This window comes from Pseudorca crassidens, chromosome 10 (genome assembly GCF_039906515.1).
Source record: "Pseudorca crassidens isolate mPseCra1 chromosome 10, mPseCra1.hap1, whole genome shotgun sequence".
Taxonomy (NCBI): domain Eukaryota; kingdom Metazoa; phylum Chordata; class Mammalia; order Artiodactyla; family Delphinidae; genus Pseudorca; species Pseudorca crassidens.
Genome location: NC_090305.1, coordinates 104,689,007 through 104,716,092, shown reverse-complemented (window position 1 = coordinate 104,716,092; position 27,086 = coordinate 104,689,007). Strand labels below are relative to the sequence as shown.

At 52.7% G+C, this 27,086-nt stretch overlaps 1 protein-coding gene across 2 annotated transcripts in view; it reads right to left on the bottom strand.

The window, feature by feature from the left end:
- Window positions 1–27,086, bottom strand: part of NUP210 (nucleoporin 210) — a 100,008-nt gene that overhangs the window by 29,820 nt on the left and 43,102 nt on the right. For both annotated transcript variants that reach the window (XM_067755607.1, XM_067755606.1), the window contains exons 14-20: window positions 22,368–22,513; window positions 14,671–14,892; window positions 12,542–12,715; window positions 7,164–7,356; window positions 6,554–6,660; window positions 5,802–5,906; window positions 5,616–5,717 (exon numbers count right to left, since the gene is read on the bottom strand). In XM_067755607.1, the coding sequence (XP_067611708.1) occupies window positions 5,616–5,717; window positions 5,802–5,906; window positions 6,554–6,660; window positions 7,164–7,356; window positions 12,542–12,715; window positions 14,671–14,892; window positions 22,368–22,513 (1,049 nt within the window). The remainder of the gene's footprint in view (window positions 1–5,615; window positions 5,718–5,801; window positions 5,907–6,553; window positions 6,661–7,163; window positions 7,357–12,541; window positions 12,716–14,670; window positions 14,893–22,367; window positions 22,514–27,086) is intronic.

The window sequence follows — 27,086 nt, the reverse complement described above, 5'->3', positions numbered from 1 at the left end:
CGGCAGGGGCTTGAGAACTCTGCCAGCAGCACTGGGCTCACAGGTACATCCACAGATGAAGGGGGCCCAGGGTATTTCACACAAGGACTCAAGTCGCTTAATAAAGATTCCAGAGTGGAAATCACGCTGGCGCTCCGAACAACGGCTGTGTAGTTTGACCCAGGGCCACGCCAGCCTGCTATCAAATACGCCGAGGACTGGAGGCCACAGGGCTCCAGTTTTGCGGAGGACGATTCACTTGGCTTATTACGCATCCCCCAGAGAGAACCCATTTAAAAATCACAGGGAGAAGCGAGAGCTCTAATCTGATCCTCCTGCAAAAGCTGCCGCTGTCAGGAGCGACACGTCCTTCATAACGCCGAGAAATGACGCGCTCGCTGTACCTACGGGGCCAGACCCGCGCGGGGGGCGCATGGAGGCGTTCCCTCTTCTTTTTCTCTCCTTCGAAAGAGCCACTTTGCGCATTTTAAACAAAGACATAAATGGCGGTGGGGAAATCGATTCCTTTTCCGCTTGACTTCCCAGCAGCTGGACGTCCAGGCGCCTTCCAGATGATGGAGCGGGAGACGGCGTCAGGCTGCCACCCACCAAAGGGCCGCGTGGCCCGTCCACACATCAGCTCCTGCCAGCCCACTGGACAATGAACAGTGCTTTACGGGCGTGCCCACCCGTCACTCCAGAGACAAACCACTGGAGGAAACGAGGGGACGTGCCGGCCAGCAGATGGCACAGGGGTGGGGGTGGCGGGGGTGGGATCCTGTCCCCCTCCGCCGACCGTGTATGTGTCACCACCCTCTTCTCCAGGCTCCAGACCCACCTGCTTCCTGACGGACTGTGAGGGATGCACGTGCAGGAGGGGAGGTGGGTAAACCCACGCCCAGCATGAATTCTCGTTCCCAAGGGGTAAAGGTGCCCACTGAGAGCCCAGGAGAAGTCCTGTCATCTCTTTGGAGACGGGAACGCGTTATTGTGCATTAAGATGCCATGTGTGGAGCCGGGGCCGCTCTGCTCGCGCCCTCCACCTGCACCCGCCAAGCCCCGAGGGGCCGCTGCGTCATCACGGCCCCTCGCTTCCCAGGGCCCATCACACTTCACACGTGTTCACTACAGAGGAGCAAGGACCCTGAAGATACTTCCGAACATCGCTGGCACCATCCGCTTCCATTTCCCATGCGTGCCCGTCGATGTCTCGTGCTGGCCAGGCCGTGCCATGCGAGAGGGTGGGGATCCATGCCCCCGGCAGACATGGACGCCCTTGAGGCTGGTGGGGGATGACCAGGGTCACACTGAGATAAGAAACTTCATCCAAGGGCCCCAGCCAGCCCGGAGGCTTCCCGCAGGCGAACACACCGCAGGCGGGACACACCCGAGTTCACGCCCCATGGCTACCACTTACCACCTGCCCCAACCCAAGGAAGGACCCCCTTCTGATGCACCTCCCCAGAGGTACAACGTCACCGTGACCAGCCGCATATCCCAGGACCCAGAGAGGCCCTGTCTGCTCCCCGCTGAATCCCCGGAGCCCGGACCAGGCCTGGCAAGTGACGGGCACGCACCTTTGCAGGGTGAATGCGTTAATGAAAGGCGTGAGGGCTCAGCACACGCTAGGTTGCTTCCCAGCTGCCGATCTTATAATCACACAGCTTCTGCGTGGAGGGCTTATTTTGAAATGTTAAGAACTGGTGAGAAGACAGAAACCCTGAGTTTGAATCAGGTAAACGCTCCTATGTGTAAACCCGCCAAGAAGGAAAGAGAGGTGCATTGCAGAGGGTTTGGGTCTGTGTGAGCCTGCACAGCCCTGGGTGCATGGTGGGGGCATAACCACCCCACCACAGTCCCCATGCGGTGCGTGAGCGCCAGACTCCCTTCCAGAGATGCTTGGAAGCCAACACACACCACCAGCCATTCTTGCCTCCAAATGGGTATCAATAGGAAAGAAAGAAACAATTCTCTCTGAGCTAATTGAAGAAATGTTGTGGGCTTCCTCCCCTCTGTGATTAAAGGAAATGAGAATGCTGCTAATTAGCAGATGGAAAATGCCATAGAAACGTGTAAACGTCCTTCAGAAACAGCCCTCCGAGAAGCTGCAAGGAGCTGTCATCGGCTGTCAACACTCCATGAAAAATCCCTCCCACACTTTACAGAAGAGGCAAAGGGAACCAGAACCTAATTCCACCTGGAGCCGCAGTGGTCTCTGCACAGGCCTGAGGTGGGGGGAAGCAGAGAGCCTGGCGGCCAAGGCGCCTCCAGGATACCTTCTGGGCAAACACGATCCTGGTGGATCGGGCACTGAACGTCAGGCACAGCTGGCACGTCCTGAACTCGGTGCCAGACGTGTCCTGGGGTCGTGTCTGCAGTGGGGCACTTAGCCCCACTCAACAAGAGCCACGGAGGATGACACATGTGGGCGAAGGCCAGTCCTACAACCTGGAGAGGGAACTGCTATAACTCTTTGGGACCATCTGTAAACTGGGGATGTCAGGCTTGTCTTGGCCGGGAGAAGCCTAGAGTCTGTTGCTGACAGGGACTGCACATTGTAGGACATTGCTAGGCTAAGCAGGGGTTCGTAGGTTTTGGGAAACCTGACTCTGACGCTGGAATCCCATCTTGAGTCGGACAAGCATGCTAGCCTCTGTTTGAATGCCTCCAGAGACGGGGAGCTCACTACCTGAAGCAGCAGCCTAGTCCATCACAGACTGTCAGAACCTCTTGTTCTTGGAAGAAGGGTCTCTTTCCGGCCACAGGGCTGCCCTCAGGGCTCACTCAAAACGTGTGGTGCAAGGTAAATGTGAGTAAAAAGGTGCCCAAGTTTTGTTAGCACTGCACACATTTGTCTGAACTTGAAATTTCCCTCTTTTATATAACAGGGGAGTTATTTTTAATCTCCAGAGATAAAGCAAAAAAAGGCATATTTCAAGCAGTTGGAATCATTTACAATTTGAGGTTTTCCCTTTAATGTTAAGGATTTGACAGTGAACACTTACTTACATGGAAGAGGAATGGCCAGGGAATTATTCTTTCTTTTATAGAGGGAATATAAGTGCATGGGGGAGAGCTTCCTACCATCTCAGGCATCCAGCTGCCCCCAAGCTCCCTCGAACGACACACATTTGTCCACAGGTGCCGAGAGATGGCTTTTTCTTGCTCTGATCTATGGTGATAAACCCAAAAGGTCCCAACATCTGTAATTCTGCCTCTGAGAAAAACAGGAATGTTATGACGTGCTTCCTCGCCCTTCACCGAGGGGCTGCCCTGTGAGAAAGAATCCTTCCAACAAGACAGCTAAAGACCAAAGTCGCCCACTGGAGGAAGGTAAGAAAATGTTAGGAAAACAAAACAACAAAAAAACTAGATCATCCTAGAAAGACACATGCTACCAAAACTGACTCAAAAAGAAACAAACAATCTGGATAGACATGTAAGAAGTGAAGAGTTTGAATTCATATCAAAAACTACCCATGAGGAAAGCCCGTGACCAGAAGGCTCCACTGGTTAACTCTACCAAACATTCAAGCGTTACTGTTACCAATTCTACCCAGACTCTTCCAAAAATTAGAAGAGGGAACATTTCTAAGTCATTCTATGAGGGTGATATCACCCTGATACCCAAACCAGGCAAAGACATCACAAAAAAGAAAATCACAAACCAAAATCTCTCACGAATATGAACATAAACTCAACAAAATACCAGCAAACTTTAACCAGTTACACGTAAAAAGAATTATATACCATGAGCAAGTAGGGTTTATCCCAGAATGCAAGGTTGGTTTAATATCTGAAAGCCAATTAACGTAACACATGATATCAATAGAATAAAAAACAAACAAACAAAAGATTATTTTAAGAGACACAGAAAAAGCATTTGACAAAATCCAACACCCTTTCCTATGTGTGTGTGTGTAAGAATAGGGAGGTGATTACTAAGGTATTTGGGGGTTTTTTGAGGCGATAAAAAACCTAAAACTAACTGTGGTGATGGTTGCCTGCATCTATGAGTACACTAAAAACCACTGAATTGTGACATTAAGTGGGTGAATTGTATGGTATGTGAAAGATACCTCAATAAAACTGATAGTAAAAATAATAAAAGTTGGCGAGGGTGCGGGCCAGCTGTCCCTTAGCTACAGTCTCTGCCGTCTAGTTTACCGCAGTCCCCACCACGCCCTATTACCTCCAACGCTGAAGCTAAGCATCTGGTGACGGTTAGCCCAGCTCCTCCCAGTATGTTCCTCACACCCTGCTCATTTGCCTCACTTACTCTACACCTGTCCCACTTCAGAGACAACTCATGTCGTGGCCACTGTATCAAGACAGTCAACAGAGGCAAAAAGAAAGTCAGAGAAAGGGACCAGTGGGGAGTCATGGCTGGAAACCCTGCGGAGAGTGAGATGACATACTCCTAATTCCCGGCTACGACACACATTTATTTACTGCACAACCATGGGCAAGGCAGCCGGGCTGTATTTCTGAAAGGAGATTGTGGGACCAGTCTCTGTGAAGGCTAAGTCCCTGGAATGCGTGTTTTGTGCTCTCGCCAGTGGTGAGGGCTCCCCCGCAAGGACAGGCAATGCTGAAAGCAAGCGCGGGCAGCAGGATGGCAGGATGGCTTTCTCCTGGCTTCCCTGGCTGCACCACAGGAACCCGCACCATGTGTCAAGCACGGAGTGCCCCCGCCTCTCTCGAGTCCAGGACAAGTCTCGCTCAGTGCTGGGATGACTGGAAAACTCCCCCAACACCTGGCAACCAGCCTTCACCAGGGGAAAGCAGGTCTTAGGCTCTGAGCAACCCAAAGGCCGCAGCAGAGCTGCAATTTCAGGACACCGCATGGGTGTCACGGTCTCTTGGTTCTTGGCTGCCTGCAATTGCGACTCACAGCAGTGGTTTGACACACTCAGCGGTCAGAGTTTCCTTTTAAAGAAAGTTCAGTTTTCACGACAGCATAATAACTCACTGTGCCAATATGCAGAATTTAGGACGTTGGTGTCTGTTTGCCTTTACTCTTTGTCATGATCATAGGGCGATTCTTTAAAAATAAAAAAAATTAAACCACCTAAATGCTCTACAAGGAGAGAATGGCTGAGTACACATGACTGTGAGAAAATAATCAGCCAGCCTACATAGCAACACGGAGAAAAAAACCCTTAGAATAAAAGCACTGAAAAGAGCAGAATGCTCAATTCTTCCACACCATGGGCACAGCTAGGGAGAGGGTCAGGGAAGGAACATGGAGAAACAGAGAAAGCTGATACATCTTTAAAGGCAATTTCCTTATGGTTCTTATACTGGTACTCATGTAATAATATTTTCATCTTAATTGAAAGGAAACCAATTAAGATGAAAATATTATTACTAGGTAATAATAATTATTATATAATTATTAAGTTCAATTAATTATTAAATTTAATTATTAAATACTAATTATTATTACTAGGTAACTACAGTGCGGGTAGTTTGTGGAGATGGAATACAAACCACAAAGGTAGCTCGTGAGTTTCACAAACAGCGAATCAGGGAATCTGAAGACTGTTCAACACACCAGCCGAGACTAAGGGCCAGCTTCGGCAACAATCTGCTCACTAGTACGAAGAGGAAGGCGGGGGCAGGGCCCCACTCACCGTGGCGATGCCCCGGGCTTCCTGATAGGCCACCCTGACCACATCCGCGCTGCTGGTGTTGAGGAAGAAGTAGCCAGAGCCTTCTCGGACGTGCAGCTCTGCCTGTTAGGAGGGGCCAGCTGGTGTCAGAGGCCTGGGGTCCCCCAGGGGTCACACCCAGGCACTGGAGCAGGGGGGAGGCTGTACCTGCACGCCTGGGTGGTTGTAGATGGCCACCTCTTCTGGACTGACCCTCACGTCTTCCACCAGCAAGAGTTCGATGGAGGCCGACACAGGCATGAGGGGATGGTGCTGAACGGGCAAAGCCAGCACTGTCAGATGCAGGGGGGCTGGGGGCCACCTCAGGCCAGCCCACGGCCTCCCCCAGAAGAGCAGGACGAGTGGCCCCAGGGGCTGGCGCCCCCCCGCCCCGCAGGACCTCATTATGTCAGGGACACGAGCCCAGTAACACCCATCGTGCTTTGAGACCACAGCCCTGCGAGGCCTCCTGAAGTCTTGCCCAGGTGGGCGCCTCATCCCACCTGCCAGGCTCCCGGGATGGACGACTGACACGCACCCCAGGAAAGTGGGACGGCGTTGCAGGCAGTGGGAGCTACGGGCTTAGGGGATGGGGCTGAACCAGCTCTGCACACTCAGCTGGGGCCGTGGCGGGGAAGAGGCTGCGGCCCAAAGGCCTGAGGGCCCCCGAGGCGTGCGCCAGAGACGGCGTGTGGCGAGGTCCCTCTGCCTTTCAGCTGGATCCCCCCGTTGCCTGCGTGCAGGGTGTGCAGCGGGGGAGACTGAGGCAGGGAGCCTGGTGAGGAGGCACCCCTGATCATGGAGCGGGGGGTGACCGGGGTGCAGCCCAGCGAGGGGCTCAGGACCCTGGGACGCCGGGCACAGCACAGGAGAAGCAGAAGCAGCAGGGCTCCCCGGCCCCCCAGGGCTCTGGTCAGTACCGGCTGCTTCACTCTGGCCATGTCCAGGTGGGACTGCTGGTAGCCAGTGGCAGTGGCAGAGATGGCCGTGGTGCCCGAGGCCTGGTGAACTGAAATGGCCTGCAAACCTGAGTGCGGGAGAGAAAGCGGCGTCGGGTTTGGGCCCCGCTGCTGTACCTGTGAGGCGGCCCTCCTTCCCTCTGTCTAATCTGTAGCGTTAAATCTCCCACAGCCCTAACAATAGGTGATGGGCTTCGTTTACACCGTGTGCACCCTAAGAGTTAACGGGCCCTGAGCTAGGTTCCCGGGGCAGCTTAGAGGAGCTGCAGGAGACAGCTCAGCTCCCGGCTGCCGAGGGGTCTGTGATGGCAGCGTCACAGGGCGTCGGCGCCAGGCCGGTCTGTGTACAACCTGGGTTTGAGATTCAGCCGCCGTGTGCCCCGAGCTGTCTCCCCATCTCCCACACAGAGAGGCCATTCCTACGTCACAGGCGTGGGAGGATTAAAGGAGAGTCCTGAGGCTCCCTGAGCTTTGGCCCTGGACAGAGGGGGTCGCAGCCCTCCGTCCACAGCTGCCGGCCCCCTCGGCGCGCGGCTCGTCTGTCTGGGGCCGCCGCTCGCCACCCGCTCACCGTGCAACTTCTTTTGGCCGCTCCCATCGTCCCGGGGCACCAGCTGTAAGGGCGGGTCCAGCTCGATGCTGGCCAGCGACGGCCTGGTGGACTCCCACTGGACGCTCAGCGAGCTGAAGTTGTCGAACCTGCGGCCCTGCTGGTCATAGGCGGCCAGGTCCAGCAGGGGGTTGCGATGGCTGGAGACCGGAACCTGCAAGAAGCCGAGGTTACCCGCTATGGCTGCACCCTGGACTGGGCGGGGTCGCCCCTGACCACACGGTGCAGCGGACCTGCCGGCTGCCTTGTAAGCTCGTAGGGGTCCCGGCGAGCCAGTGGGGGGCAAGTCGCGAACGGATGGTCACTACTGCCAGCCAGCAAGGTGCCCCCAGCCCTATGCAACCTGGCCTCCTGCTCCAGTCCGTGGTCCTCAACGGGGGCCTTGGCGGGGTCTGGAAGCATTTTTGGTTGTCACACTGCGGGGGGCGCAACTGGCGTCTAGTGTGTAGAGCTTGGGGTGCTGCCGAACACCCCAGGGTGCACTGGGCAGCCCCCCAAGAAGGGGCGATCTGGCCCCAAATGTCAGCAGTGCCGAGGCTGGGGGGCCCTGCCCTCGGCCTCCCCACCCGAGCCAGGCTGCTCTCCTCCACTCAGCCCTCCCCTCTCCAAATCCTGCCACCTCCCCCCGCCCCATGCCCACCTCAGCCCCTCCAGGATGCCCCGCCTCGTGGTTCAACAGGAACGCCAATTACACCCCAAAGTGTCCCAGAGCCACTGGGATGGCAAAGCTCTCAGCTGGCCTTGACCACCCCGGTGATGGGGGCTGCCATCCACCCACTGAGGGTGAGGACGGGTCCCGGGGGAGGGAAGGGACAGAGGTCCTCGGTGGCTCAGCGGCAGGCCCCTAGGATTCCACTCCAAAAGCCCACCTCCTGCTGCGCGCACCTGAGCAGCTCTGCTCCCCAGGGCCCGTGGGGGAGCGGCCTCATTCCCCTAGACCGAGGTTCACCCCGCCCTCCCGGCCCGAATGGACGCCCGGCTCCCACAGCCCGGACTCCAACCCACCTCCGCCCAGGCAAGTCACCCACTTTCTGGAGTTTCTCCACGTGAAGTGGGAATTGCACGAGATCCTCCTTCCAGGGCTCTGTTTTAAATAAGGGTCGCGTGAGAGCATTTTAAGGGGCCTGGTTCGTGTCACTCAGGCAGGAACCTGAGCTCAGCAGTATCCGTACTTCCCCAGGCACGGGTCCAGGAGGAAGGACTGAGCTTCTCTGGCCCTTGCAGTCAGGAGTGAGGGCATCACTTGCTTTGGCCAGTGAAATGTGACAAGTCACTCGTGACAGTTCTGGGGGCAGAAGCTTGAATGGTTAGAACGTGATCTGCCAGCTCTGCTTCTCTGCCCACGTTCAACTTGGGGGCCGCTCCACCGCCCAAGTCTTGGAAGGAAGATAACGACGAAGTGGGGCCCTCAGCCCACTGCAATGCACACACTGCGTGAGCGCGAAGTGAGCCCTTACTGTGCAGGGGTGTCGGTACTGCCGCCGAGCCCACCTGGCCCGCCTGATGCAGTCAGCAAACTCCCACCTCCCTCGCCCCCGGAGAACTCTGGACCAAAGCAGGTCCCAAATTCTAAATGCAGGTCAGCATGATCACCTGGGGATGCAAAGGAGTTTACAACCATTGTGGACACGAGTCGGGAGCTGTGACTGTGGGCGGGCAGAACAAAGTGCGTATTCTAGAGGCCCCACTCTGTCCCCCAGATGCGACCCAGGGCGGAAAACTAACGTTCTTCCCTTCCTCTTCCTCCCCGGGGCGGGGCGGGGGGGGGGGGAATGAACAAAGCATCAATCATGCTCGCAGGTTCACTGGTCCTGCCAATGGCAAGAGCATCATCCCCAAACGGGGAGGCTGAGGCTCAGAGATGTTATGTTGCTTGCCCAAGGTCACACAGGTTTAGGGGTGGGACTCTCTGGTCTGATTTTAAAGCCCACCGGCCTCGCCAGACGCTGTGCAGCCTCTCCCCAGCACACGAGTCAGGAGGCAGCTCCATTCAAGCCCCAGCCTGTCACCTTCTGGCAGTGAGCTGCACGGCTGATGCCCAGCTCAGAGGACTGGGGTCAGGCCAGAGTGCAGTCCCACTTTGTCACTCCGACAGGTCAGCCCCGTTTTAGTGCCTGGCCTCGCCAGTGACCGACTCTGCAAACACGTCCTGGGCAGCCTCTGGCTTTGGAGACGTATAAAGTGAAACCGATTTGCACCAGGATGTGTGGCAAGGATATATCTTCCTCAGGGTCCCCTGGTGAGACCACAAGTCTCAGGGGCCACACCTGACTGGCTTGCGGCTCTGGAATCCCAGCACGGATGGATCACAAGGAATTCTGTGTCTGAGCAAAGATCTACAACACACGAGAGCCAATTCAGAGCCGCACTCGCTGCCTGACCGGCATCTTCCAGCCAAGAGACAACCCTGGGCTGACCCCGAGGTCACAGCCCACAGACGGCCAGACTCGGCTCCTTCAGCGAGTAGCCAATGTTTAAGTACAGGAAAGAGGCACTTGGATCTGTTTTTTCCTTTGAAATTGAGAAGGTTTGGCCAGCCTGGGGTTGAACAGGCTGGAGCTGAGGGGGCTTTGGAGGAGCACCCGCTGTTCAGGCCTGACCATCCCCCCGGCCCTGTCCTCGGCACCAGGCATGTGAGCCTACAGAATAAGGGCAGCGGGCGGGGGGGCTGGGGAGGGGTCCCTGGATCACTCATCCACCCACCATTCACTGAGCTCCCACCACGAGCTGGGCCCTGAGAGAGAGACTCACAAAGATGGAAATGAGTACAGGCACAGCTCGGAGATGTTGCGCTTCGCAGATCCCTCGTTTTTACAACCTGAAGGTTCGTGGCAACCGTGTGTCGAGAGATTCTGTCACTGCCATTTTCCTAACAGCATTTGTTCACTTCATGTCTCTGGGTCACGTTCTGGTAATTCTCGCAATAGGTCAGACTTTTTCGTCATTATTATATGTACTTGTTAGGGTGTCTGTGATCAGGGACCTTTGAAGTTACTGCCATGACTCACTGAAGGCTCAGAGGTCGGTTAGCATATTTTAGCTATAAAGTCCTTTTTAATTAAGGTCTGTACATTGTTTCTTTAGCCATAACACTATTGCACACTTAATAGACTATAGGATAATATAAATGTAGCTTTTATATGCCCCGGGAAACCAAAAAGTTCCTGCGACTTGTTTTATCGCGATATTCGCACTGTACTGCCGGGTCTGGAACCGAACCCACGCCGTCTCTGAGGCCTGCCTGTGCATAAATTCTACAGCATTAGTTGATGTTAGGTGCTTGGGGGCGGGGAGGGGGAGAAGGGAACCGCGTAGGAAATGCTGAGTGGGGACCTTCAGATAAGGTCTAAGGCTGAGGAAGGCCCCCCCACACCCCGAGAAAGTAACGTGTGAATAAAGAGCTGCGGGTTCAGGAGGGAAACAACTCCAGCCAGGGGACAGCAAGCCAGAACATGGGACTGTCCCAGCGTCCGAGCACTGATCGCGGGGGGAAGGTGACGGGCGGTCCCAGGGCCTGCAGGTCCCACTCTGACTCCCTATGTCCGGTCCCGCTTATCCCCCGCAGGAACTCTGGATGTCACTGTCATCACTCAAAGGAGGCAGCTGCACAGCGGGTGGGATTCAGGCCGGGCCTGAATCCGGCTCCCCGGCACACACACGGTGTACCCAGCAAGCCGGGTCTTCCAAGCATCCAGACTTATGTGTTGTCTTTCTTTCCACAAGGGATAATTTGCTGAGTACATAAAAGTGATTTAAAATGTAAAACTTTCAGGACATTCATCTCAATAGCCCCCAAAGTCTTTTCCTGAACACACAAGGATTTTCACCTTAGGGAAGATGGTCAGCCGCTCCATGACATGCACACCCAGGCCTGGGACGGGGAGGATGCGGCACCATGGCAACGAGCCTGCGGAGGGGCCCTGGGCTCTGAGCCCGGGTCTCCTCCCGCAGGAGGATGCTCCCTGCAGGCCCGCGGGGCAGGGGAGAGGGCCCTGAGCCGCACACACAGACTCCTCACTTTAACCAGTGCCGGCGAGGCCCCAGTCCTCACGGGACCAGCGGAGGGGCTCACATGCCTCAGAGCTGAGGGGTCAGTGAAGCCCCCCACGATCGCCAGAGCAGCGGGAGAAAAAGCTGAACCAAGCTCACAAGGACAGGAGGCCCAGAGGCACCGGCCAGAGGGTGGGCTTGTTCCCAAGTCCCAGGCCCTGGAGTCTGGCGCCTCCCCTAGAGCTTCAAAGGGATGCAACTTGACCAAGGAGCAGCAGGAGCTGACTCCCAATCTCGCTGCCCCAGGCAGGCAGCTGGACACGCCCCGGGGCTGACTGCAGGCTGGGGCTGGGAGAGAAGCATCTGCAGGGCTGCCAAGGAGGCACCAGACTTGGAGCTGGACAGACGTAGGTTCTGCCTGCGGGTCCAGCCCTCAGGGACGAGGAGCAAGACACACACAGCGGTTCTGATCACTGTGTGGGCAGCAGGGTTGCAGAGACCCTGGGCTGGCCCCGGGGCCTTTGCACTTGCTGTTCCACCTGCCTGGGGCACCCTGAGCTTGGCCCCTCTTGGCTGGCGCCCCGAGCACAGGCGTGAGCCTGTGTGCCCTCCTCACAGGGGCCTTTCCCTATAGTCTGAGGTCCCCTGTCTCCACAGGGCTTCGCACCCGCCCATCTACCACGTCTGCTGTGGGCCTCCTGTCGGCTCCAAGGCCCGAGCCTCGCCTGCCCTGGGTACTCTGCGTTCCAGAACCTGACGTGTGCCCAGCACAGGGGGTGAGATCCAACAAACGTATGCTGAGGGATGAGAAGAAAGAAGCCTGGTTCCCTTCCGAACCAGCCGGCCAGCAGGACGTGTGCACGCCTGACCCTGACCAGGGGGCTTCCAAATCCTCCACGTCCAGCCGTCCGGTCTCGAGGGTCTCAGGGGTGGAGGCTGGACTGCTGTCACCTCACATCCCTGCTGTCAGGGACCCCAGTGACTTTCTTCCCTCTGCTCGCGGTGACCTTGGAAACACAGCACCATCCCCCGCACCGTGGAGAAGGCTACCGCCAGCCACTCCCTCTGCAACTCCTGCCTTGAGACAAGAACCCCACCTTAACAGCCTCGAGCCACACAGGAAAGCGACGAGATCTGTACAGACCGCCAAGTGCCCACGCAGAGAGGCGGCAGAGTCCGGGCGCTGCCACCAGCAGCTGTGACGCGGGGGATGCCCCACCCTTCCAGATCCCGGGCCTCATGTGTCACACGCAGACGAGTGCCCACCGGACAAGGCGAGTGTAGGGCTGAGGGGGCAGCACCGGGTGTCGCCTGGCCTACCCACGCTGCCTCCCCAGAAGGCCACTCACCACCTGCTTGTTCTGCTGCAGCAGCGGGCAGGACAGGTCCAGCTGGGGGCTGGCGTAGACGGGCGCCAGGGTGAGCCTGGAGGGTGGCGCACACACGAACTTCACCACAGCAGGCTCCAGTGCCGGGAAGGGGTTCGTGATGCTGGGCCTGTTCCCCACCGTGAGGGCGACGACCTGGCAGAGCAGAAGCAGCCGTCAGACACCCCACGCCCGAGTCCCTGCTCCGCTGGGAGCCCCCGGGACTCAGCGTGCTCTTCTGCAGAACTGGGATGGTGGTGATGCCCGCATCCCAAGCGGGTTACGGTGGTCCAGCGCCACACGCCCAGGAGAGAGCTCCCTCAACGTGCAAGAGACCTTCCGACAGGGGCCCTGGCGCCCTCTACTAAGAGAACAGAACCACTGCCGGCTCCTGGGCCCGAGGAAGAGGTGGGTCGGGGGAACACCATGCAGCTTCCCGGGACCCTATGAAGACCCCAAGGCTAATGAGCAAATCGACGAGCTTGTGCGTTTTGAATGAGGAATCCAGAGTGACTTGAAGACACCCATCACAACGAGGTGCAGGCGCCGCAGAGCGTGTCTGATGGACTGAGCCCCTGGGGAGGGACCAGCTGAGGGCTACGGAGGGCGGGGCCGCTGAGCAGGTGCTGGAGCCACAGCCCTGCCCTCCTTTCGCCTCTTAGACAAGCTCAGCTGGAGGCTGCAAAGACGGAAATTAAAGGTGCAAGAAAAGACACGGAGATTTATGTTTGCTTTCAGAGCTGGGACCTCAGAAATCAAGCCCGGCCCCCATTTTACGAGCAATACGGCTCACGGCCGGTCCTGAGGGAGCGGCCCCCGGCCCCTCAGTGACACTCACTTTCACACGCCAGAACAGTCCGGTCCAGAAGCCCCTCAACCTTCCTGACCACGAGGCAGGACAGAGGGCAGTGTCCTGGGTGACCCCCAACACCCCAGGAAGCGACCCCAGAGCACCAGGGTAGGGGGCCCTCAGGGCGACCCTGCTGAGGGTCCAACCCCTACCGTCCGAGGGGGACACAGATGACTGAGCCAAGCCAGGGCTAAGAAAGTTCTCTACGTTCATTTTTGACTAAGTTTATTCTTGTTGTGGTATTTATTATTTTTCTTATTCTTCAATTGATTTTGTAAAAAAAACAATGAAGCCAGTGGAAGTGGGCCTCTCACTGTGCCTCTTTTCCGCTCACACCAAGCCAGTCTTGGTGTGGCCGTCTTCATAAGGGTGCCTGGGGGCCATGTGTGTGTGTGTGTGTTTTAACATCAACTGACATGCTCTGTACTAGTAAATAAACACAGGTGTTCTTCACTTCCCCCAAGAAAGGGGCTCTCTCCTATGTCTCTTGATTCACGCTGGCCTCCTCACCCCTTGCGTTCTGTTTCCGGGCACCCTGGGAATGGAGGGTTACACCCCTACTATAACCAGACGAGTGTGCAGCCCTGAGCCTGGGACTGCCAGGCACAGGGGAACGGAGGGGCGAGCTGCTGCTCTATCCAGCCGATGCCGGCCCTGCAGGGATCACAGGTGCACTGTGCTCCGTCCACCCAGGCTAATTTTTTTGGTTTTCAGCATTAAAAAAAAAATCAAGACACTCCATACACCTGAAGCTAATATAATATTGTAAATCAACTATATTTCCATCTAAAAAAAGATTCCGGAGAAAAAAATATTGGGATTCTCGGCTCATCCTGAAACACCGAAAGGATCTGCCCACCCTGGGTCTGCAGTCCCACTCATTTATAATACTGATATTTGCCTGACCCTGGAGGCCTCTGACTTTGCGAGCCCGATCTCAACCCACCCGGACTTGACAGTGGGGAGTGCTGACGCCCTGGACCAAGAGATTGCCCCGGGTGTGGAAAGAGAAGCAGGACTGGCCAGCGTGTAGCGCGGTCCCAACTGCCACACCCCGCTAGGCCCAGATGGTGCTTACTCAACCACCCTGATCCTCAGTCTGCCTGTCTGTGAAATGGGTACAACAGCCACGGCTGTCTCTCAGGGTTGCCTCGAGCAGTTAGATAAAATAATGCTGCGAGGCACAGCAGGGTGCTTGGGGGACGTGACTTTCCATCCCTCGCTCTGGGCAAGGCTGGTCTGGGGGTGGCCCCCCGCTCACCTGCTCGCCCAAGACCTGGCAGGTCACGAGGATCCAGTGTTGCTGGTGATTCCGGGCGGCAGGGGGCCCAAAGAGAGCCAGACTGACGCTGTCCATGTCCTCAGAGGTGACGTTGCGGAAGAACTTGGAAGGCTCCAGGACCCAGGGTCTGGGACCCCCCTCGAAAAGCATCTCTTTTGAGGAGCCGAGGGTCACCAAGGCGACAGAGGAGGGGTCCACAGCCTGTGGGAGAAAAGAGGGGAAGCGTCAACGTCTCCCTGGGAGAGGCGAGCCTGCCAGGGCTGGGGTGGCTCACTCTCTGGTCCTTGCTTTACTTGGTGCTGGTTGTTCTGCCAGGAAATGATCTGTTTGGGCGTCTGTCTCCCCAGCTGGCCTATAGGCTCATTAAAGGAAAGGCATGTCTGTTTCCTCTTGTATCTGCAGCGCGATCTCAACCACATGAGAAATGAAAGGCCTTACAGACAAACTGAAATATTTTTAAAAGAGTAAATTACAACTACACTGTGATACTATTTCTCTGCCATCTGATTAGCAAAAATCCGAAAGTCTGAGCACACACACTGCCGGTGAGTCCGTAGGGAAACACGCACTCTTTTATAAAATTAATTAACTTGTTTTTTGAAATATAATTGACATGTAACATTATATTCATTTCATTAGTACAACATAGTGTTTTGATATTGGTATATGTTGCAAAGTGATCACCACAGTAAGTCTAGTTAACATCTATCACCACACAAAGTTACAATTTTTTCTTCTTGTGATGAGAACTTTTAAGATCTATTCTCTCAGCAATTTTCAAAACCAGTATTATCGAGAAACGTGTTCTATCCCGCTGGGGAGACAGGAAAATGGCACCACCCCAACAGAGGGAAATTTGGCAATATCTACTAAAAGGACAGTCACATTTATCCCTTGTCCAAGCAACATTCCTTCTAGGAATGGACTCCGAAGATATGCCTCCATGAATATATAAAACATACACACAGAGCTAGGCATTACAGTATTACCTTTATGAGTAAAAGCTTGGAAACAGCACAAACACCCACCAGCAGGGGCCTAGTTAGGTAAACTGTGGTCTATCCATACGATGGAATGTCAAACAAAGATCTTCCCGTGTGGATGTGGAGAGATTTGCAGGTTATTTTCCAAGCAAAGAAGCAAAGTGCAGAACAGGATATCTAGCATATTACCCTTGAGTAAGAGAGGAACGGGTAAGGCATAAGAACATACAATCGTTCTTGCTGACTTTTGCAAAAAGAGACACTGAAACTGTAAAATGGAAACTAATCAAAATAGTTTTTGACAAGAGGCAGGGAAGGGATGGAAGTGAGGCTTCTGGGTGTACTTTGAATACGGGTTTAACTTGGGAACCACATAAACAACTTAGACAAAAAATAAGGTTAAAAAAAGCAAACCCTGGGTCTTCCCTGGTGGCGCAGTGGTTGAGAGTCCGCCTGCCGATGCAGGGGACGCGGGTTCGTGCCCCGGTCCGGGAGGACCCCACATGCCGCAGAGCGGCTGGGCCCGTGAGCCATGGCCACTGAGCCTGCGCGTCCGGAGCCTGTGCTCCACAACGGGAGAGGCCACAACAGTGAGAGGCCCGCGTAGCACAAAGGAAAAAAAAAAAAAAAAAAGCAAACCCTAAAACTGAGAAGAAATGGAAACAAATGATTCTACCTGTGACAGGTTGATCATCTCAGTGCTGAGAAGACCAAACCTGCATCAATCCCCTCTTCTTGGACTAATTGACCCTAACCTCTGGTGCTTCCCAATATCTTTTAGGCCAAGAGTTGCAGACACCTGTTAGCCCCAAGGTCCAACTCTGATTGGCTGGTAATGGCTATGGGGGTGGGGATCTGTGCTCCTGAGGCCGAATCAGTGCTTGGCAATAAAGGCAGCCAGGATCGATTAGCAATGTCTGCAGTGGGCACAGACAGGCACACACAGAAGCTGTGCCTGCATTAGACCAGAGTTCACAAAGGCAGAGTGACTTCTCGTTCAGAATCGCCAGTGTCCTAGGCATGTGGAGGTTACCAGGAGCCCACATCAAGTGAGTCCTTGACAGCTTAATGCCCAGAACACACAGAATACTTGACAGTTACCTCCGGGCCCGGCTCCCCCAAGCCCTACTCACCTGGACCCCTTAAAACCCTGTGAGTGTTCATGCAGATCAGGGCACAACGACCCATCTCAGACCTTCTGCAGCGGAGACCCTGTGGGGATGTCATGAGCCTGGGCTGAGCCAAAGCCTCCCCTACCCAGCCAGCGCCAGCCTCCCCTGTTCCCTCCATTTTGGCCCACGGTGTTCGCCAGCCCGCTGCTGCAGTCATCTCTGCTGACCTGCTCATCGGACCCCTGATGCTCCGCTCAGCTCTTTCCATGCTCTCACCCCCATGGGGGCTGCTTCCCCCAACTGCCAACAGCCTGAAGCCCTCGCAGGTACAGACTGATAAGCACTCAGCTGTCGCCGCAGTCCTGGACCTGAAGCAGTGACCCAGCCAGATGCACCTCCGTATGGAGAGGCAATGTCACTGTGTGACAGCCTTAAGATGTCACATACCCTTGAGGATGGAGGCAGGTCGGGGCAAGGTGATGATCTGCCAAGGCCTGTGGGGCTCAGGTCCCCTTGGTTGGGTGCTAAACCCTTAGTAAAGAAAGGGCATCACTTGTCAGTGAGAGTTCTGTCCTTTCGACTTTTTTTTTTTGCAATATGAATAATTTTCTGAATTTGCTGTCAGTTAGCTCTCCAGGCATCCCTCCCTGAACACGTGTGCACAGGTGTGTACACACACACAATTCCAAGGAGCCCCCCACAGACTCTATCTTGCTACATGCCCACCAAAGAAACCATCAACAGGGCCCTTTTCCTGCACGTGATGAGGGCCTTTGGCCCTTCCTCCCTGGACACCCCTCCCTCCTGAGACAGCTGCACGGCCTGTTCCCGTGCTTCACTCAGGCCTCTGCGCAAACCTCCTCCTCAGGGAGGCCTTCTTGGATCCCCCGTCCAAGGCAGGACCTCCTGTCACCTGTTACCTCCCTTCCCAGCTGGACCGCCCTTCTCACCACCTGTCATCACTTCCTGTGTGTTCTTAAGTGCATTTGCTTCTCTGTCCCCAAAGCTAGAATGAAGCTGTCACTCAGCTGTGTGACCTTAAGCAGGTTAATATCTATAAGGCTCAGTCTCCCGTCCTATAAAATGGGTACAATGAGAACCCTGCCTCATGGGTTATCGCAGATTCAAGGGGGCATGGATGGGAGCCCTGAACACACATGTAGCATATGATCAGTAAATGGCCCCCACTACTGTCAACTGTCACCCCCATTTTGCAGATGGAAAGAGTGAAGCCCAGCAAGCAGAAGCAACTCGTCCAAGTTCACCCAGCTGGCGGGCCCGGGTCTGTTCCGACTCCAGATGCCCTGCTCTCACCCGTCTCACCACCACAACCAGAACAGCTCTGCTATGGACAAAGTAGGTCACTGTAAACCTTGCAGGAGGATTTCTTCCTGACCAGCCCAATAGAAAGACTGTGCAAAAGTACCACATGTCCTATAATTAAAGCTGGAGAATGATCAATTATCACCTTGCTGTGCAATTCTCTTCCCATCCAGGCATAAAAGCGTCACCGAACCGTGTGCCAGGGAGATAGGTTAATAATCAGCATGGCTAATGAAGGACACTGATAAATCGTACTGGGGGCGTCAACACGCAGATACCAGGACAGGCCAAGCAGGAGAGGAGGGGCCCCGTATCGCAGTCGAGACCTTCTCTCTCAGGGACTCAATTTCCTGGTTTGCAAAACAGGAGGGCGTCTGGTCATCAAGAGGCCCTTAGCACCAGCAGTCTGCGTTTCCAGGAGATGGACTACCCGCCTCAGTCCAGGATCCAGAGAAAAGGAGAGGGGAGGGGAGGGGAGAGGCAGTCAGAGGTGACAGTCCCCACCCCCCCCCCCCCCCCCCGCCGCCCCGGCACCTGGCTGACCCAGAGGCTCCAGGGTGCACAGCCCACGCTGATCATCACCGGGATGAAGGAGGCAGGCGGGGACCCCAGACCCTGGCACTCCAGGCCCCCAAAGGGTAACCCGCAGGTGGGGTGACAATGTACCCCAAACTGCTGCAGCCAACCAGGCTGAAGAGGAAGTAGTGTGTTGGCTGTGAAGGGAGTTAGGGAACTGGCAAGACAGCCCCCCTCTGTCTGTGGGCCAATTAGACAGAAGAGGTTACAGGTAAGTCGGGCCGGGGGGTGGAGTGGGGGGCTGGCGAGTGGCACCTGTTAGATCTGGGGAGGGTCTTTCTTCTGCCGTGGGGGGCATCCTTACAATGTGCTTCCAAGACACGGCCACTCACCCTCCCCGCCAGCAGCAGGGGTCTCATGGGTGTGACTGTCCTTCCCTGACCTCACCTGCTGCCCACTGCTGCATGAGAACATCCAGCTCTAACCCTCGCTCGACCTGACCCAGGGAGCCTCCAGTCTCATGCCTCACCCCGAGATACACACACGCCTTCTGGTGCCCCACCAGCCGAGCTTCCTGCCTTCACACTCTCGTTCTGCTTCTGCGTTCACAGGTGACCTGTGCCCACAGGACTCTTCGTTACCTCTACTACACTTACTGCGTCTGTCTGCACGTCTGCATTCCTCACAGATGGGCAGCCTCCCAGGGCACAGAGGGTGAGATGTTTCCCTAGATCTGTCTCCCCACCCTGAACCTTGTACTAACAAAGCACCAGGGACTGTCTGCAGAGTGAACTGGCAAGCACAGGCTGGACAAGAACTGGTAGCTGCCCTTCCAGTTTCCACACTCCTCTCTTCCTCAGAGAAAGAACTTCCATTTTATTAGGGTGGTAAATTGCCCAGCTGAAATGACTCCCTCGTCTCTTACAGCTAGCTGTGGCCAGCAGATGAAGTTCCGGCCAATGAGGTGCAGGTGGAAGCTGCTCTGTTAAACTTCTGACAAGGCTACTACAGGAAACTAACTCGGCTCAGAGATGAGCTCTTTCCCCTTCTGGCTATATGGAAAGCAGATGTGATAGCTGCAGCTCCAGCAGCCACCTTAGAGCATGAGGCAACTTTGAGGATGAAATCCACATATTAGGACGATGAAGAAGAAAGACAGAAACCTGGGTCCCTGATGACTACAGAGCTGCCACACTAGACCTGTGTGAAACCTCTCATGTGAAAGAGGAACAAACTCTCTATTCACTGAGCCACTGTTATTTTGCGTTTTGTTACTTGCAAATACACCTAATCTTAACAGATATCAAGGCACAAGGAAGATGAGAGAAGAGACACATATCCTGTTCTTTTCCCTATAATTTCTCCAGTCAGGAAGCCACCTTTACTGGGGACATGTCCACCTTATCTTCATCCTTACATCCCAGCTTGGGACAGTGAGCTCAGGGGTTGGCCCCTGATGCTCCAACAAACACCCAGATAATCAGACCACGTGGTCACCTGGACAAGCACCCAGGAGGGGTCCTGAAGAACCTCCTCCCCAGGCTCCATCACACGGCTGGCTGTGGCAGGGCCTGCCCAGGATGACCGCTGCCATCTTAGGGATTTTAGTTTTCTCTCAGCCCTGCTCCCTGAGCCCTCTCACCTCCAGGGTCCTGATCAGTGAGAGGATCTTGACCTTTCAATTTTACGCTGCCATCTTTCCTTCCTCTGCCCTCCCTATCACCCTTTCAACGCTTTACTTTTTCCATGGCATGCATATACAAAATACATGACTTACTAGTTTATTTACTGTCTGTCTCTACCTCTGTCTCTGCTACAATGTCAGCTCATGAGGAAAAGGATTTCTGTGTGGTTTTTCGCACTGTTGTACCCCTAACGTTTAGAGCAGGGACCGGCACCTATGAGTAGGTATTCATATATATTTTGGTGTGGGGGATCAGGAGACCTTGGATTCAGCCCTAGCTAGGTAACCCTGGACACATTTCCCCACTCACTCCTTCTAAATTAAACAACTCTTCTCAAAAAATTAAAAACAGAACTACCACATGACCCAGCAATTCCCATAAATCCTTATGGGCATTTATCCAAAGGAAAGAAAAACACTTACTCTAAAGGAAATCTGTACCCCATGTTCATAGCAGCGTGATTTACAAGAGCCAAGATATGGAAACAACTTAAATGCCCATTAATGGATGAATGAATAAAGAAGATGTGACATATATATAGATATAGATATAGATACAGGTACATAGATATAGATATAAAAGAATATTATTCACCCATAAAAAGAAGGAATTTGCAACATTGCCATTTGCAACAACATGGATGGACCTTGAGGGTATCACACTAAGTGAAATAAACCAAGACAGACAAAGACAAATACCTTATGATCTCACTTATAAATGGAATCTAGAAACAAAAAAACAAAAACCACAAACTCATAGAAACAGAGAACAGACTGGTGGCTGCCAGAGGCAGGAATTGGGGGCAAAATGGGTGAAAGTGGTCAAAAAGTACAAACTTCCAATTACAAAATAAGTGAGTCCTGGGGATGTGAGGTACAGCATGGTGACTCTAGCTAATAACACTGTGCTGCATATGTGAAAGCTGCTAAGGGGGTAGATCTTAAAAGTTCTCATCACACACACACAAAACGTGTAACAATGTGTGGTGATGGATGTTAACCAGACTTACCGTGGTGACCATTTCCCAATAGATACAAATATTGAATCACTCTGTTGTCCTAAGGAAACTAACACAAGGTTATATGTCAATTATATCTCAATAAGAAATCCACAACAGCCCTTGGTGTCGTCTGCTCTGTGCCCAGGGCTAGGGGTGCAGCGATGAAGAATTCTTATGTCACTGAGCTAGCTTCTAATGGCTGAGGGGGAGAAGAAAATGCATCCCAAATCAAGGGGACCAGAGCTATCCTAGCGGCTGGGACTGGTGCCCGGGAAATGCAAGTGCTGACTGGCCCAGCCTGGGAGGCCCGCCCCACGATCCCCGGGCCTCCCGAGCGAGGCTGCCTGGCCGCACGCTGGAGGAAGGGCCAGGGCTTCCTTGTTCACACAGTAACAGCTAACCCTTACTGAGCGCTCAGTACCTCCTAGGGACGGTTCTCAGCCCACCTGGTTCGTGAGCTCAGCTCATCGTCACCACAACCCTGGGAGGCAGGTGCTGTATTAGCCCCATTTACAGGCAGGGAAACTGAGGCCCAGGGAAATTACATAAGCCAAAGTCACAGACTTGGTGCTGGACCTGGATTGAAAGTCGGGAGTTGGTGTCAAACAAAGGCAGCATGCTCTGAGCAGGAACACTCTAAATGCCTTCTGCACGAAGACGCATGGGGGACCCAGACGCTGACGGTTACCTGGCATCAGGCGAGGGGCACATCCAGACCTGACCCAGGCCCCGAGGCCCCAGAATCTGCACCACGTGCCAGGGCCATTGTCCCCACGCCAGGGTTCTGTGGAGACCCTGCAGGGTGAGTCTCTACTGGACCAGGAGCCCCTCTGTCCCGATCCGTGTGGGAATCATTTCATCCACAAGGATGTCGGCGCTCACCGTCTGCCACCAGGGAGGCCCTGCCCCTGCTCCATACTCCTAATTTCAGCTTGACAATCACCTCTGTAGCTGTCCCAAAAGCTATTCTGAACAATCAGTGTTTTAACACACATTCACCAGAGCAGATGGATAATTTGCACCAGGGAACGGGGGGAGGGCAGGGCCTGGGGCTCACCTTGAGGGGCAGGTAGGCGGCAATGGTGATGCGGGCGCTCAGGTGGATGTGGCCGTGCTTGTAGCTCACGAGGAGCGCGGTGTAGCCCTGGGCCTCTGCCCTCACCGTGACACCGCTGCAGTGCTCAGGCCCCGGCCGCAGCCTCCCTGCAAGAAGAGAACCACAAGGTCACTGAGACCTTGCCTCTGCCGGGAAAGACAGGACAGGCTGACCGCCCTCTTCCATTCTGGGCTTGAAACGAATCTTTTTAACTTACCATTTTAAAGTATAATTCCCATACCAAAGAGCACATGACACATTGTAAGCACACAACTCACAATTTTTCCCCCACAAGCTGAACACGCTCTGTTTCCAGGACCAGGATCAAGAAGCAGTACGACCTGCACACTACCCCTGGGATCTCCTGTGGACCCTTCTGGTCAGGAGCCCCGCCCCAGAGGAAAACCACTGTTCACTGACTTCTAAGAGCACAGCTGAATTCTGCTGGCTCTGGACTCCATACGAAGGGAACCGCCTTGGTACCTGCCCCCTTCAACTCAACACTGGCGGTGAGATTCCACCTTGTTTCGCACGCTGTAGATCTTCCACTCACATTTGCGCGTTACACTGCCGTGTGAACAGACGGCGGTTGCTCCACGCTACAGGGACCACGCGGGGCTGCGACGCGTCGCGCTGCTGTGCGCGTGTGTGCGTGTTTCTTTGGGGACGTATTCGCCTCTCCAGAGGGGGGCACCCCGAGGAGTGGGAGTGCAGATAGTGGGAGTGTGTGCTCAGCTTCCCTCATTATCGCCAATTACCTTTCCAAAATGGCTGATGGACTTACACTGCCTCTAGTGGCTGTGAAACATCCCTGCCAATCCTTGGTAAATATTTTCCATCTTTTATTAATTAAAAAAAATTCTGGTAAAATACACATTAACATAAACTTTTACCACGGTAATAACGTTTCCAGTTCAGTGGCATTAGGTACATTCACACTGTTGTGAACCACCACTCATCTCCAGACCACTTCTCATCTCGCAAAACTGCAACTCTGAACCCATTAAATATAACTTCCCAACTCTCACCCCCTCCAGCCCCTGGCAACCACCATTCTACTCTCTGTCTATATGAATTAATGCTGCTATAAACATGAACATACAAGTATTTCATCAAGATTCTGCTTGCAATTATTTTGGGTATACACCCAGAAATGGGATTGCTGGATCATAGAGCAGTTCCATGTTTACTGTCTTTTTCTTTATTTTTTTGGCCGCATCGGGTCTTAGTTTTGGCACACGGGATCTTTCATTGCGGCATGCAGGCTTCTCTCTAGCTGTGGCGTGCGGGCTTCTCTCTCTAGTTGTGGCACGTGGGTTTTCTCTCTCTAGCTGTGGCACCGGGCTCCAGGGCACATGGGCTCTGTAGTTTGTGGCATGCAGGCTCTCTCACTGAGGCCCGCGAGCTCAGTAGTCATGGCACGCGGGCTTAGTTGCCCCAGGGCATGTGGGATCTTAGTTCCCCGACCAGGGATCGAACTCGCGTCGCCTGCGTTGGAAGGTGGATTCTTTACCACTGGACCACCAGGGAAGTCCCCCACGTTTAATTTTTTCAAGAGCCTCCATACTGTTTTCCACAGTGGCTGCACCATTTTACATTCCCACCAACAGAGCACAAGGGTTTTAATATCTACACATCCTCAGCAACGCTTGTTTTTTTTTCTGTCTTTTTGCTAGGAGCCATCCTAAAGGGGTTTAGGTGGTATCTCACTGTGGTCTTAATTTGAATTTATATCATGATTACAGATGATCTTTTCATATACTGGTTGGCCATTTGTATATCATCTTTAGAGCAATGTCTATTCACATCCTTCATCCATTTTTTTCGTTAGGTTATTTATTATTGTCAACTTGTAGGAGTTCTTTATATATTCTATAAATTTATTTATTTTTGGCTGCATTGGGTCTTCGTTGCTGCGCAGGGGCTTTCTCTAGTTGGGGCGAGCGGGGGCTACTCTTCGTTGTGGTGTGTGGGCTTCTCCTTGCAGTGGCTTCTCTTGTTGCGAAGCACCGGCTCTAGACGCCTGGGCTTCAGTAGTTGTGGCGCACGGGCTCAGTAGTTGTGGCTCGTGGGCTCTAGAGTGCAGGCTCAGTAGTTGTGACGCACGGGCTTAGCTGCTCCACGGCATGTGGGATCTTCCTGGACCAGGGATCGAACCCATGTTCCCGGCATCGGCAGGCGGATTGTTAACCACTGAGCCACCAGGGAAGCCCCATATATTCTAGGTATGAACCCCATATCAGACATATGATTTGCAAATATTTTCTCCATTCCATAGGTTGCCTTTTATTTTTAAGACTTTTTTAGAGCAGTTTTAGGTTCACAGAAAAATTAAGAGAAAGGCACAGAGATGTCCTACGTACTCCCTACCCTCATATATACACAGCCTCCCCCATTATCAACATCCTCTCCCAAAGTGGTACACTTGTTACAACTGATGCTCCTACACTGACACACCACAATCACCGGGAGTCCACAGTTCGTATTAGGGCTCCCTCTTGGTGTCGTGCACACTATGGGTTTTCACAAATGTGTAACGACATGTATCCGTCATTACAGTATCACACCGAGTATTTTCTGGGCTCTCTATTCTATTCCATCGGACTGTAAGTCTGTGCAAATGCCACTCTGTTTTGATTACTGTAACTTGTAATAAGTCCTGAAAATGGGAAGAATGAGATCTCCAAGTCTGTTCTTTTCTCAGCATTGTTTTTGCTATTCCGGATCCTTTGAGATTCCACATGAATGCTATTTTTCTAAATTCATTTTACACCTAAGAGTTCTTTTGGTGGAATCTTGAGGGTTTTCACATATAAGATCATGTTATTTGCAAACAGGTAAGTTTACATCTTCCTTTCCAATTTTGGGTCTTTCATTTCCTTTTCTTGCTTAATAGCTCTGGCTAGACTTCCAGTATTATACTGAAGTGGTGATAGCAGGCAACCTTGTCTTGTTCCTGATCTTAGGGTAAATAAAAGCTTTCAGCCATCCACCATGGAGCATGATGTTAGCTGTGGGTTTTTCTTATATGGCTTTTATTATGTTCATGTAGTTTCCTTCTATGCCCAGTTTGTAGGCTGATTTTACCATAAAAATGTTTTGAGACTTGTCAGCTGATTCTTCTGCATCAATTGAGATAATCATGCGGTCTTCTTCCTACATTCTGTTAATGTGATGTATCACATCAGTTTTAGACTACTGAAACAATGCATTCCAGGCATAAATCCCACCTGTTCACGGTGTTTAATCCTTTTAATATGCTGCTGAATGCAGTTTGCTAGTATTTTGTTGAGGATTTGTCCATCCACGTGCATAAGGGATATTGGTCTGTACTTTTCTTGTAGTATCTTTGTCTGGCTTTGGTATCAGGATCATGCTAGCTTCACAGAATGAGTTAGGAAGTGTTCCCTCTAATTTTTTAGAAGAAGGATAAGTGTTAGTTCTTTAATTCACCTGTGCAGCCATCAGGTCCAAGGACTTTCTTTGTCAGGAAGCTCTTGATTACTGATCCAGTCACCTTGCTAGTAATGAGTCTATCCAGATTTTCTATTTCTTTGTGACTCGGTCTAGGCAGGTTTTGTATTTCTAGGAATTTGTCGTTTTATCCAGGTTATCCAATTCATAAGAGTACAATTGTTCATAATCCTTTTTATTTCTCCACAGTCAGTGGTAATGCCTCCACGTTCACTTCTATTTTAATAATTTGTCTCCCTTTTTTTCTTAGTCAGTCTAGTTAACAGTCTGCCAACTTTGCTAATCTTTCCAAAGCACCAACTTTGGGTTTTGTTGATTTTCTCTATTGCTTTCCTATTCTCTATTTTATCTCTGCTCTAATCTTTATTGTCAGCTTCCTTCTGCTAGCTTTGGGTTTAATTCATTCTTCTTTTTCTAGTTTTCTAAGCTGCACAAAGTGAGGTTATTGATTTGAGATCTTGTTTTGCAGTGTAAGCACTTATAGCTATAAATTACCCTCTTAGCACTGTTTTGCTGTGTCCCTAAGTTTGGTACATCCTGTTTCGTTTTCCTTCATCTCTAAGTAATTTCTAATTCCCCTTGTGATTTCTTTGACAAAATTGTTCTTTATGAGTATGTTATGTAATTTCCACAAATTTGTGAATTTTCCACTTTTCTTCTGTTACTGATTTCTAACGTCCTCCCATTGTGGTTGGAGAAGATACCTTGTATGATATCTACCTTTTAAAATCTACTAAGACATAAGTTGTACTCTAACACGTGGTCTGTCCTGGAAAAGGCCCCACGTGCACTTGTGTGTTGTGTTGGTGGGTAGGGTCGCATGTGTCTTAGATCTGGTTGCTACACTGTGTTGTTGTTCAAGTCCTCTACTTCCTCGCTCATCTTCTGTCTGGTTGTTCTATCCAATCCTGAGAGTGGGGTATTGAAGGCTCCAACTATTATTTAGAACCGACTATTTCTCCCTCAGTTATGCCCATTTTTGCTTCATATATCTTGACGATCTGTCATGAGGGGTGAAAATGTTTACAGTTTTATTTTCCAGCTGTACTGAATATACAGTGTTTTCTTTGTCTCTTGTAACAATTTCTGATTTAAAGTCTATTTGTCTGATGTTAGTATAACCACCATGCTCTCTTATGGTTACTGTTTGCATGGCATGGACTGTCTTTTTCAATCCTTTCATGTTCAAATTTTGTGTCTTTTTTT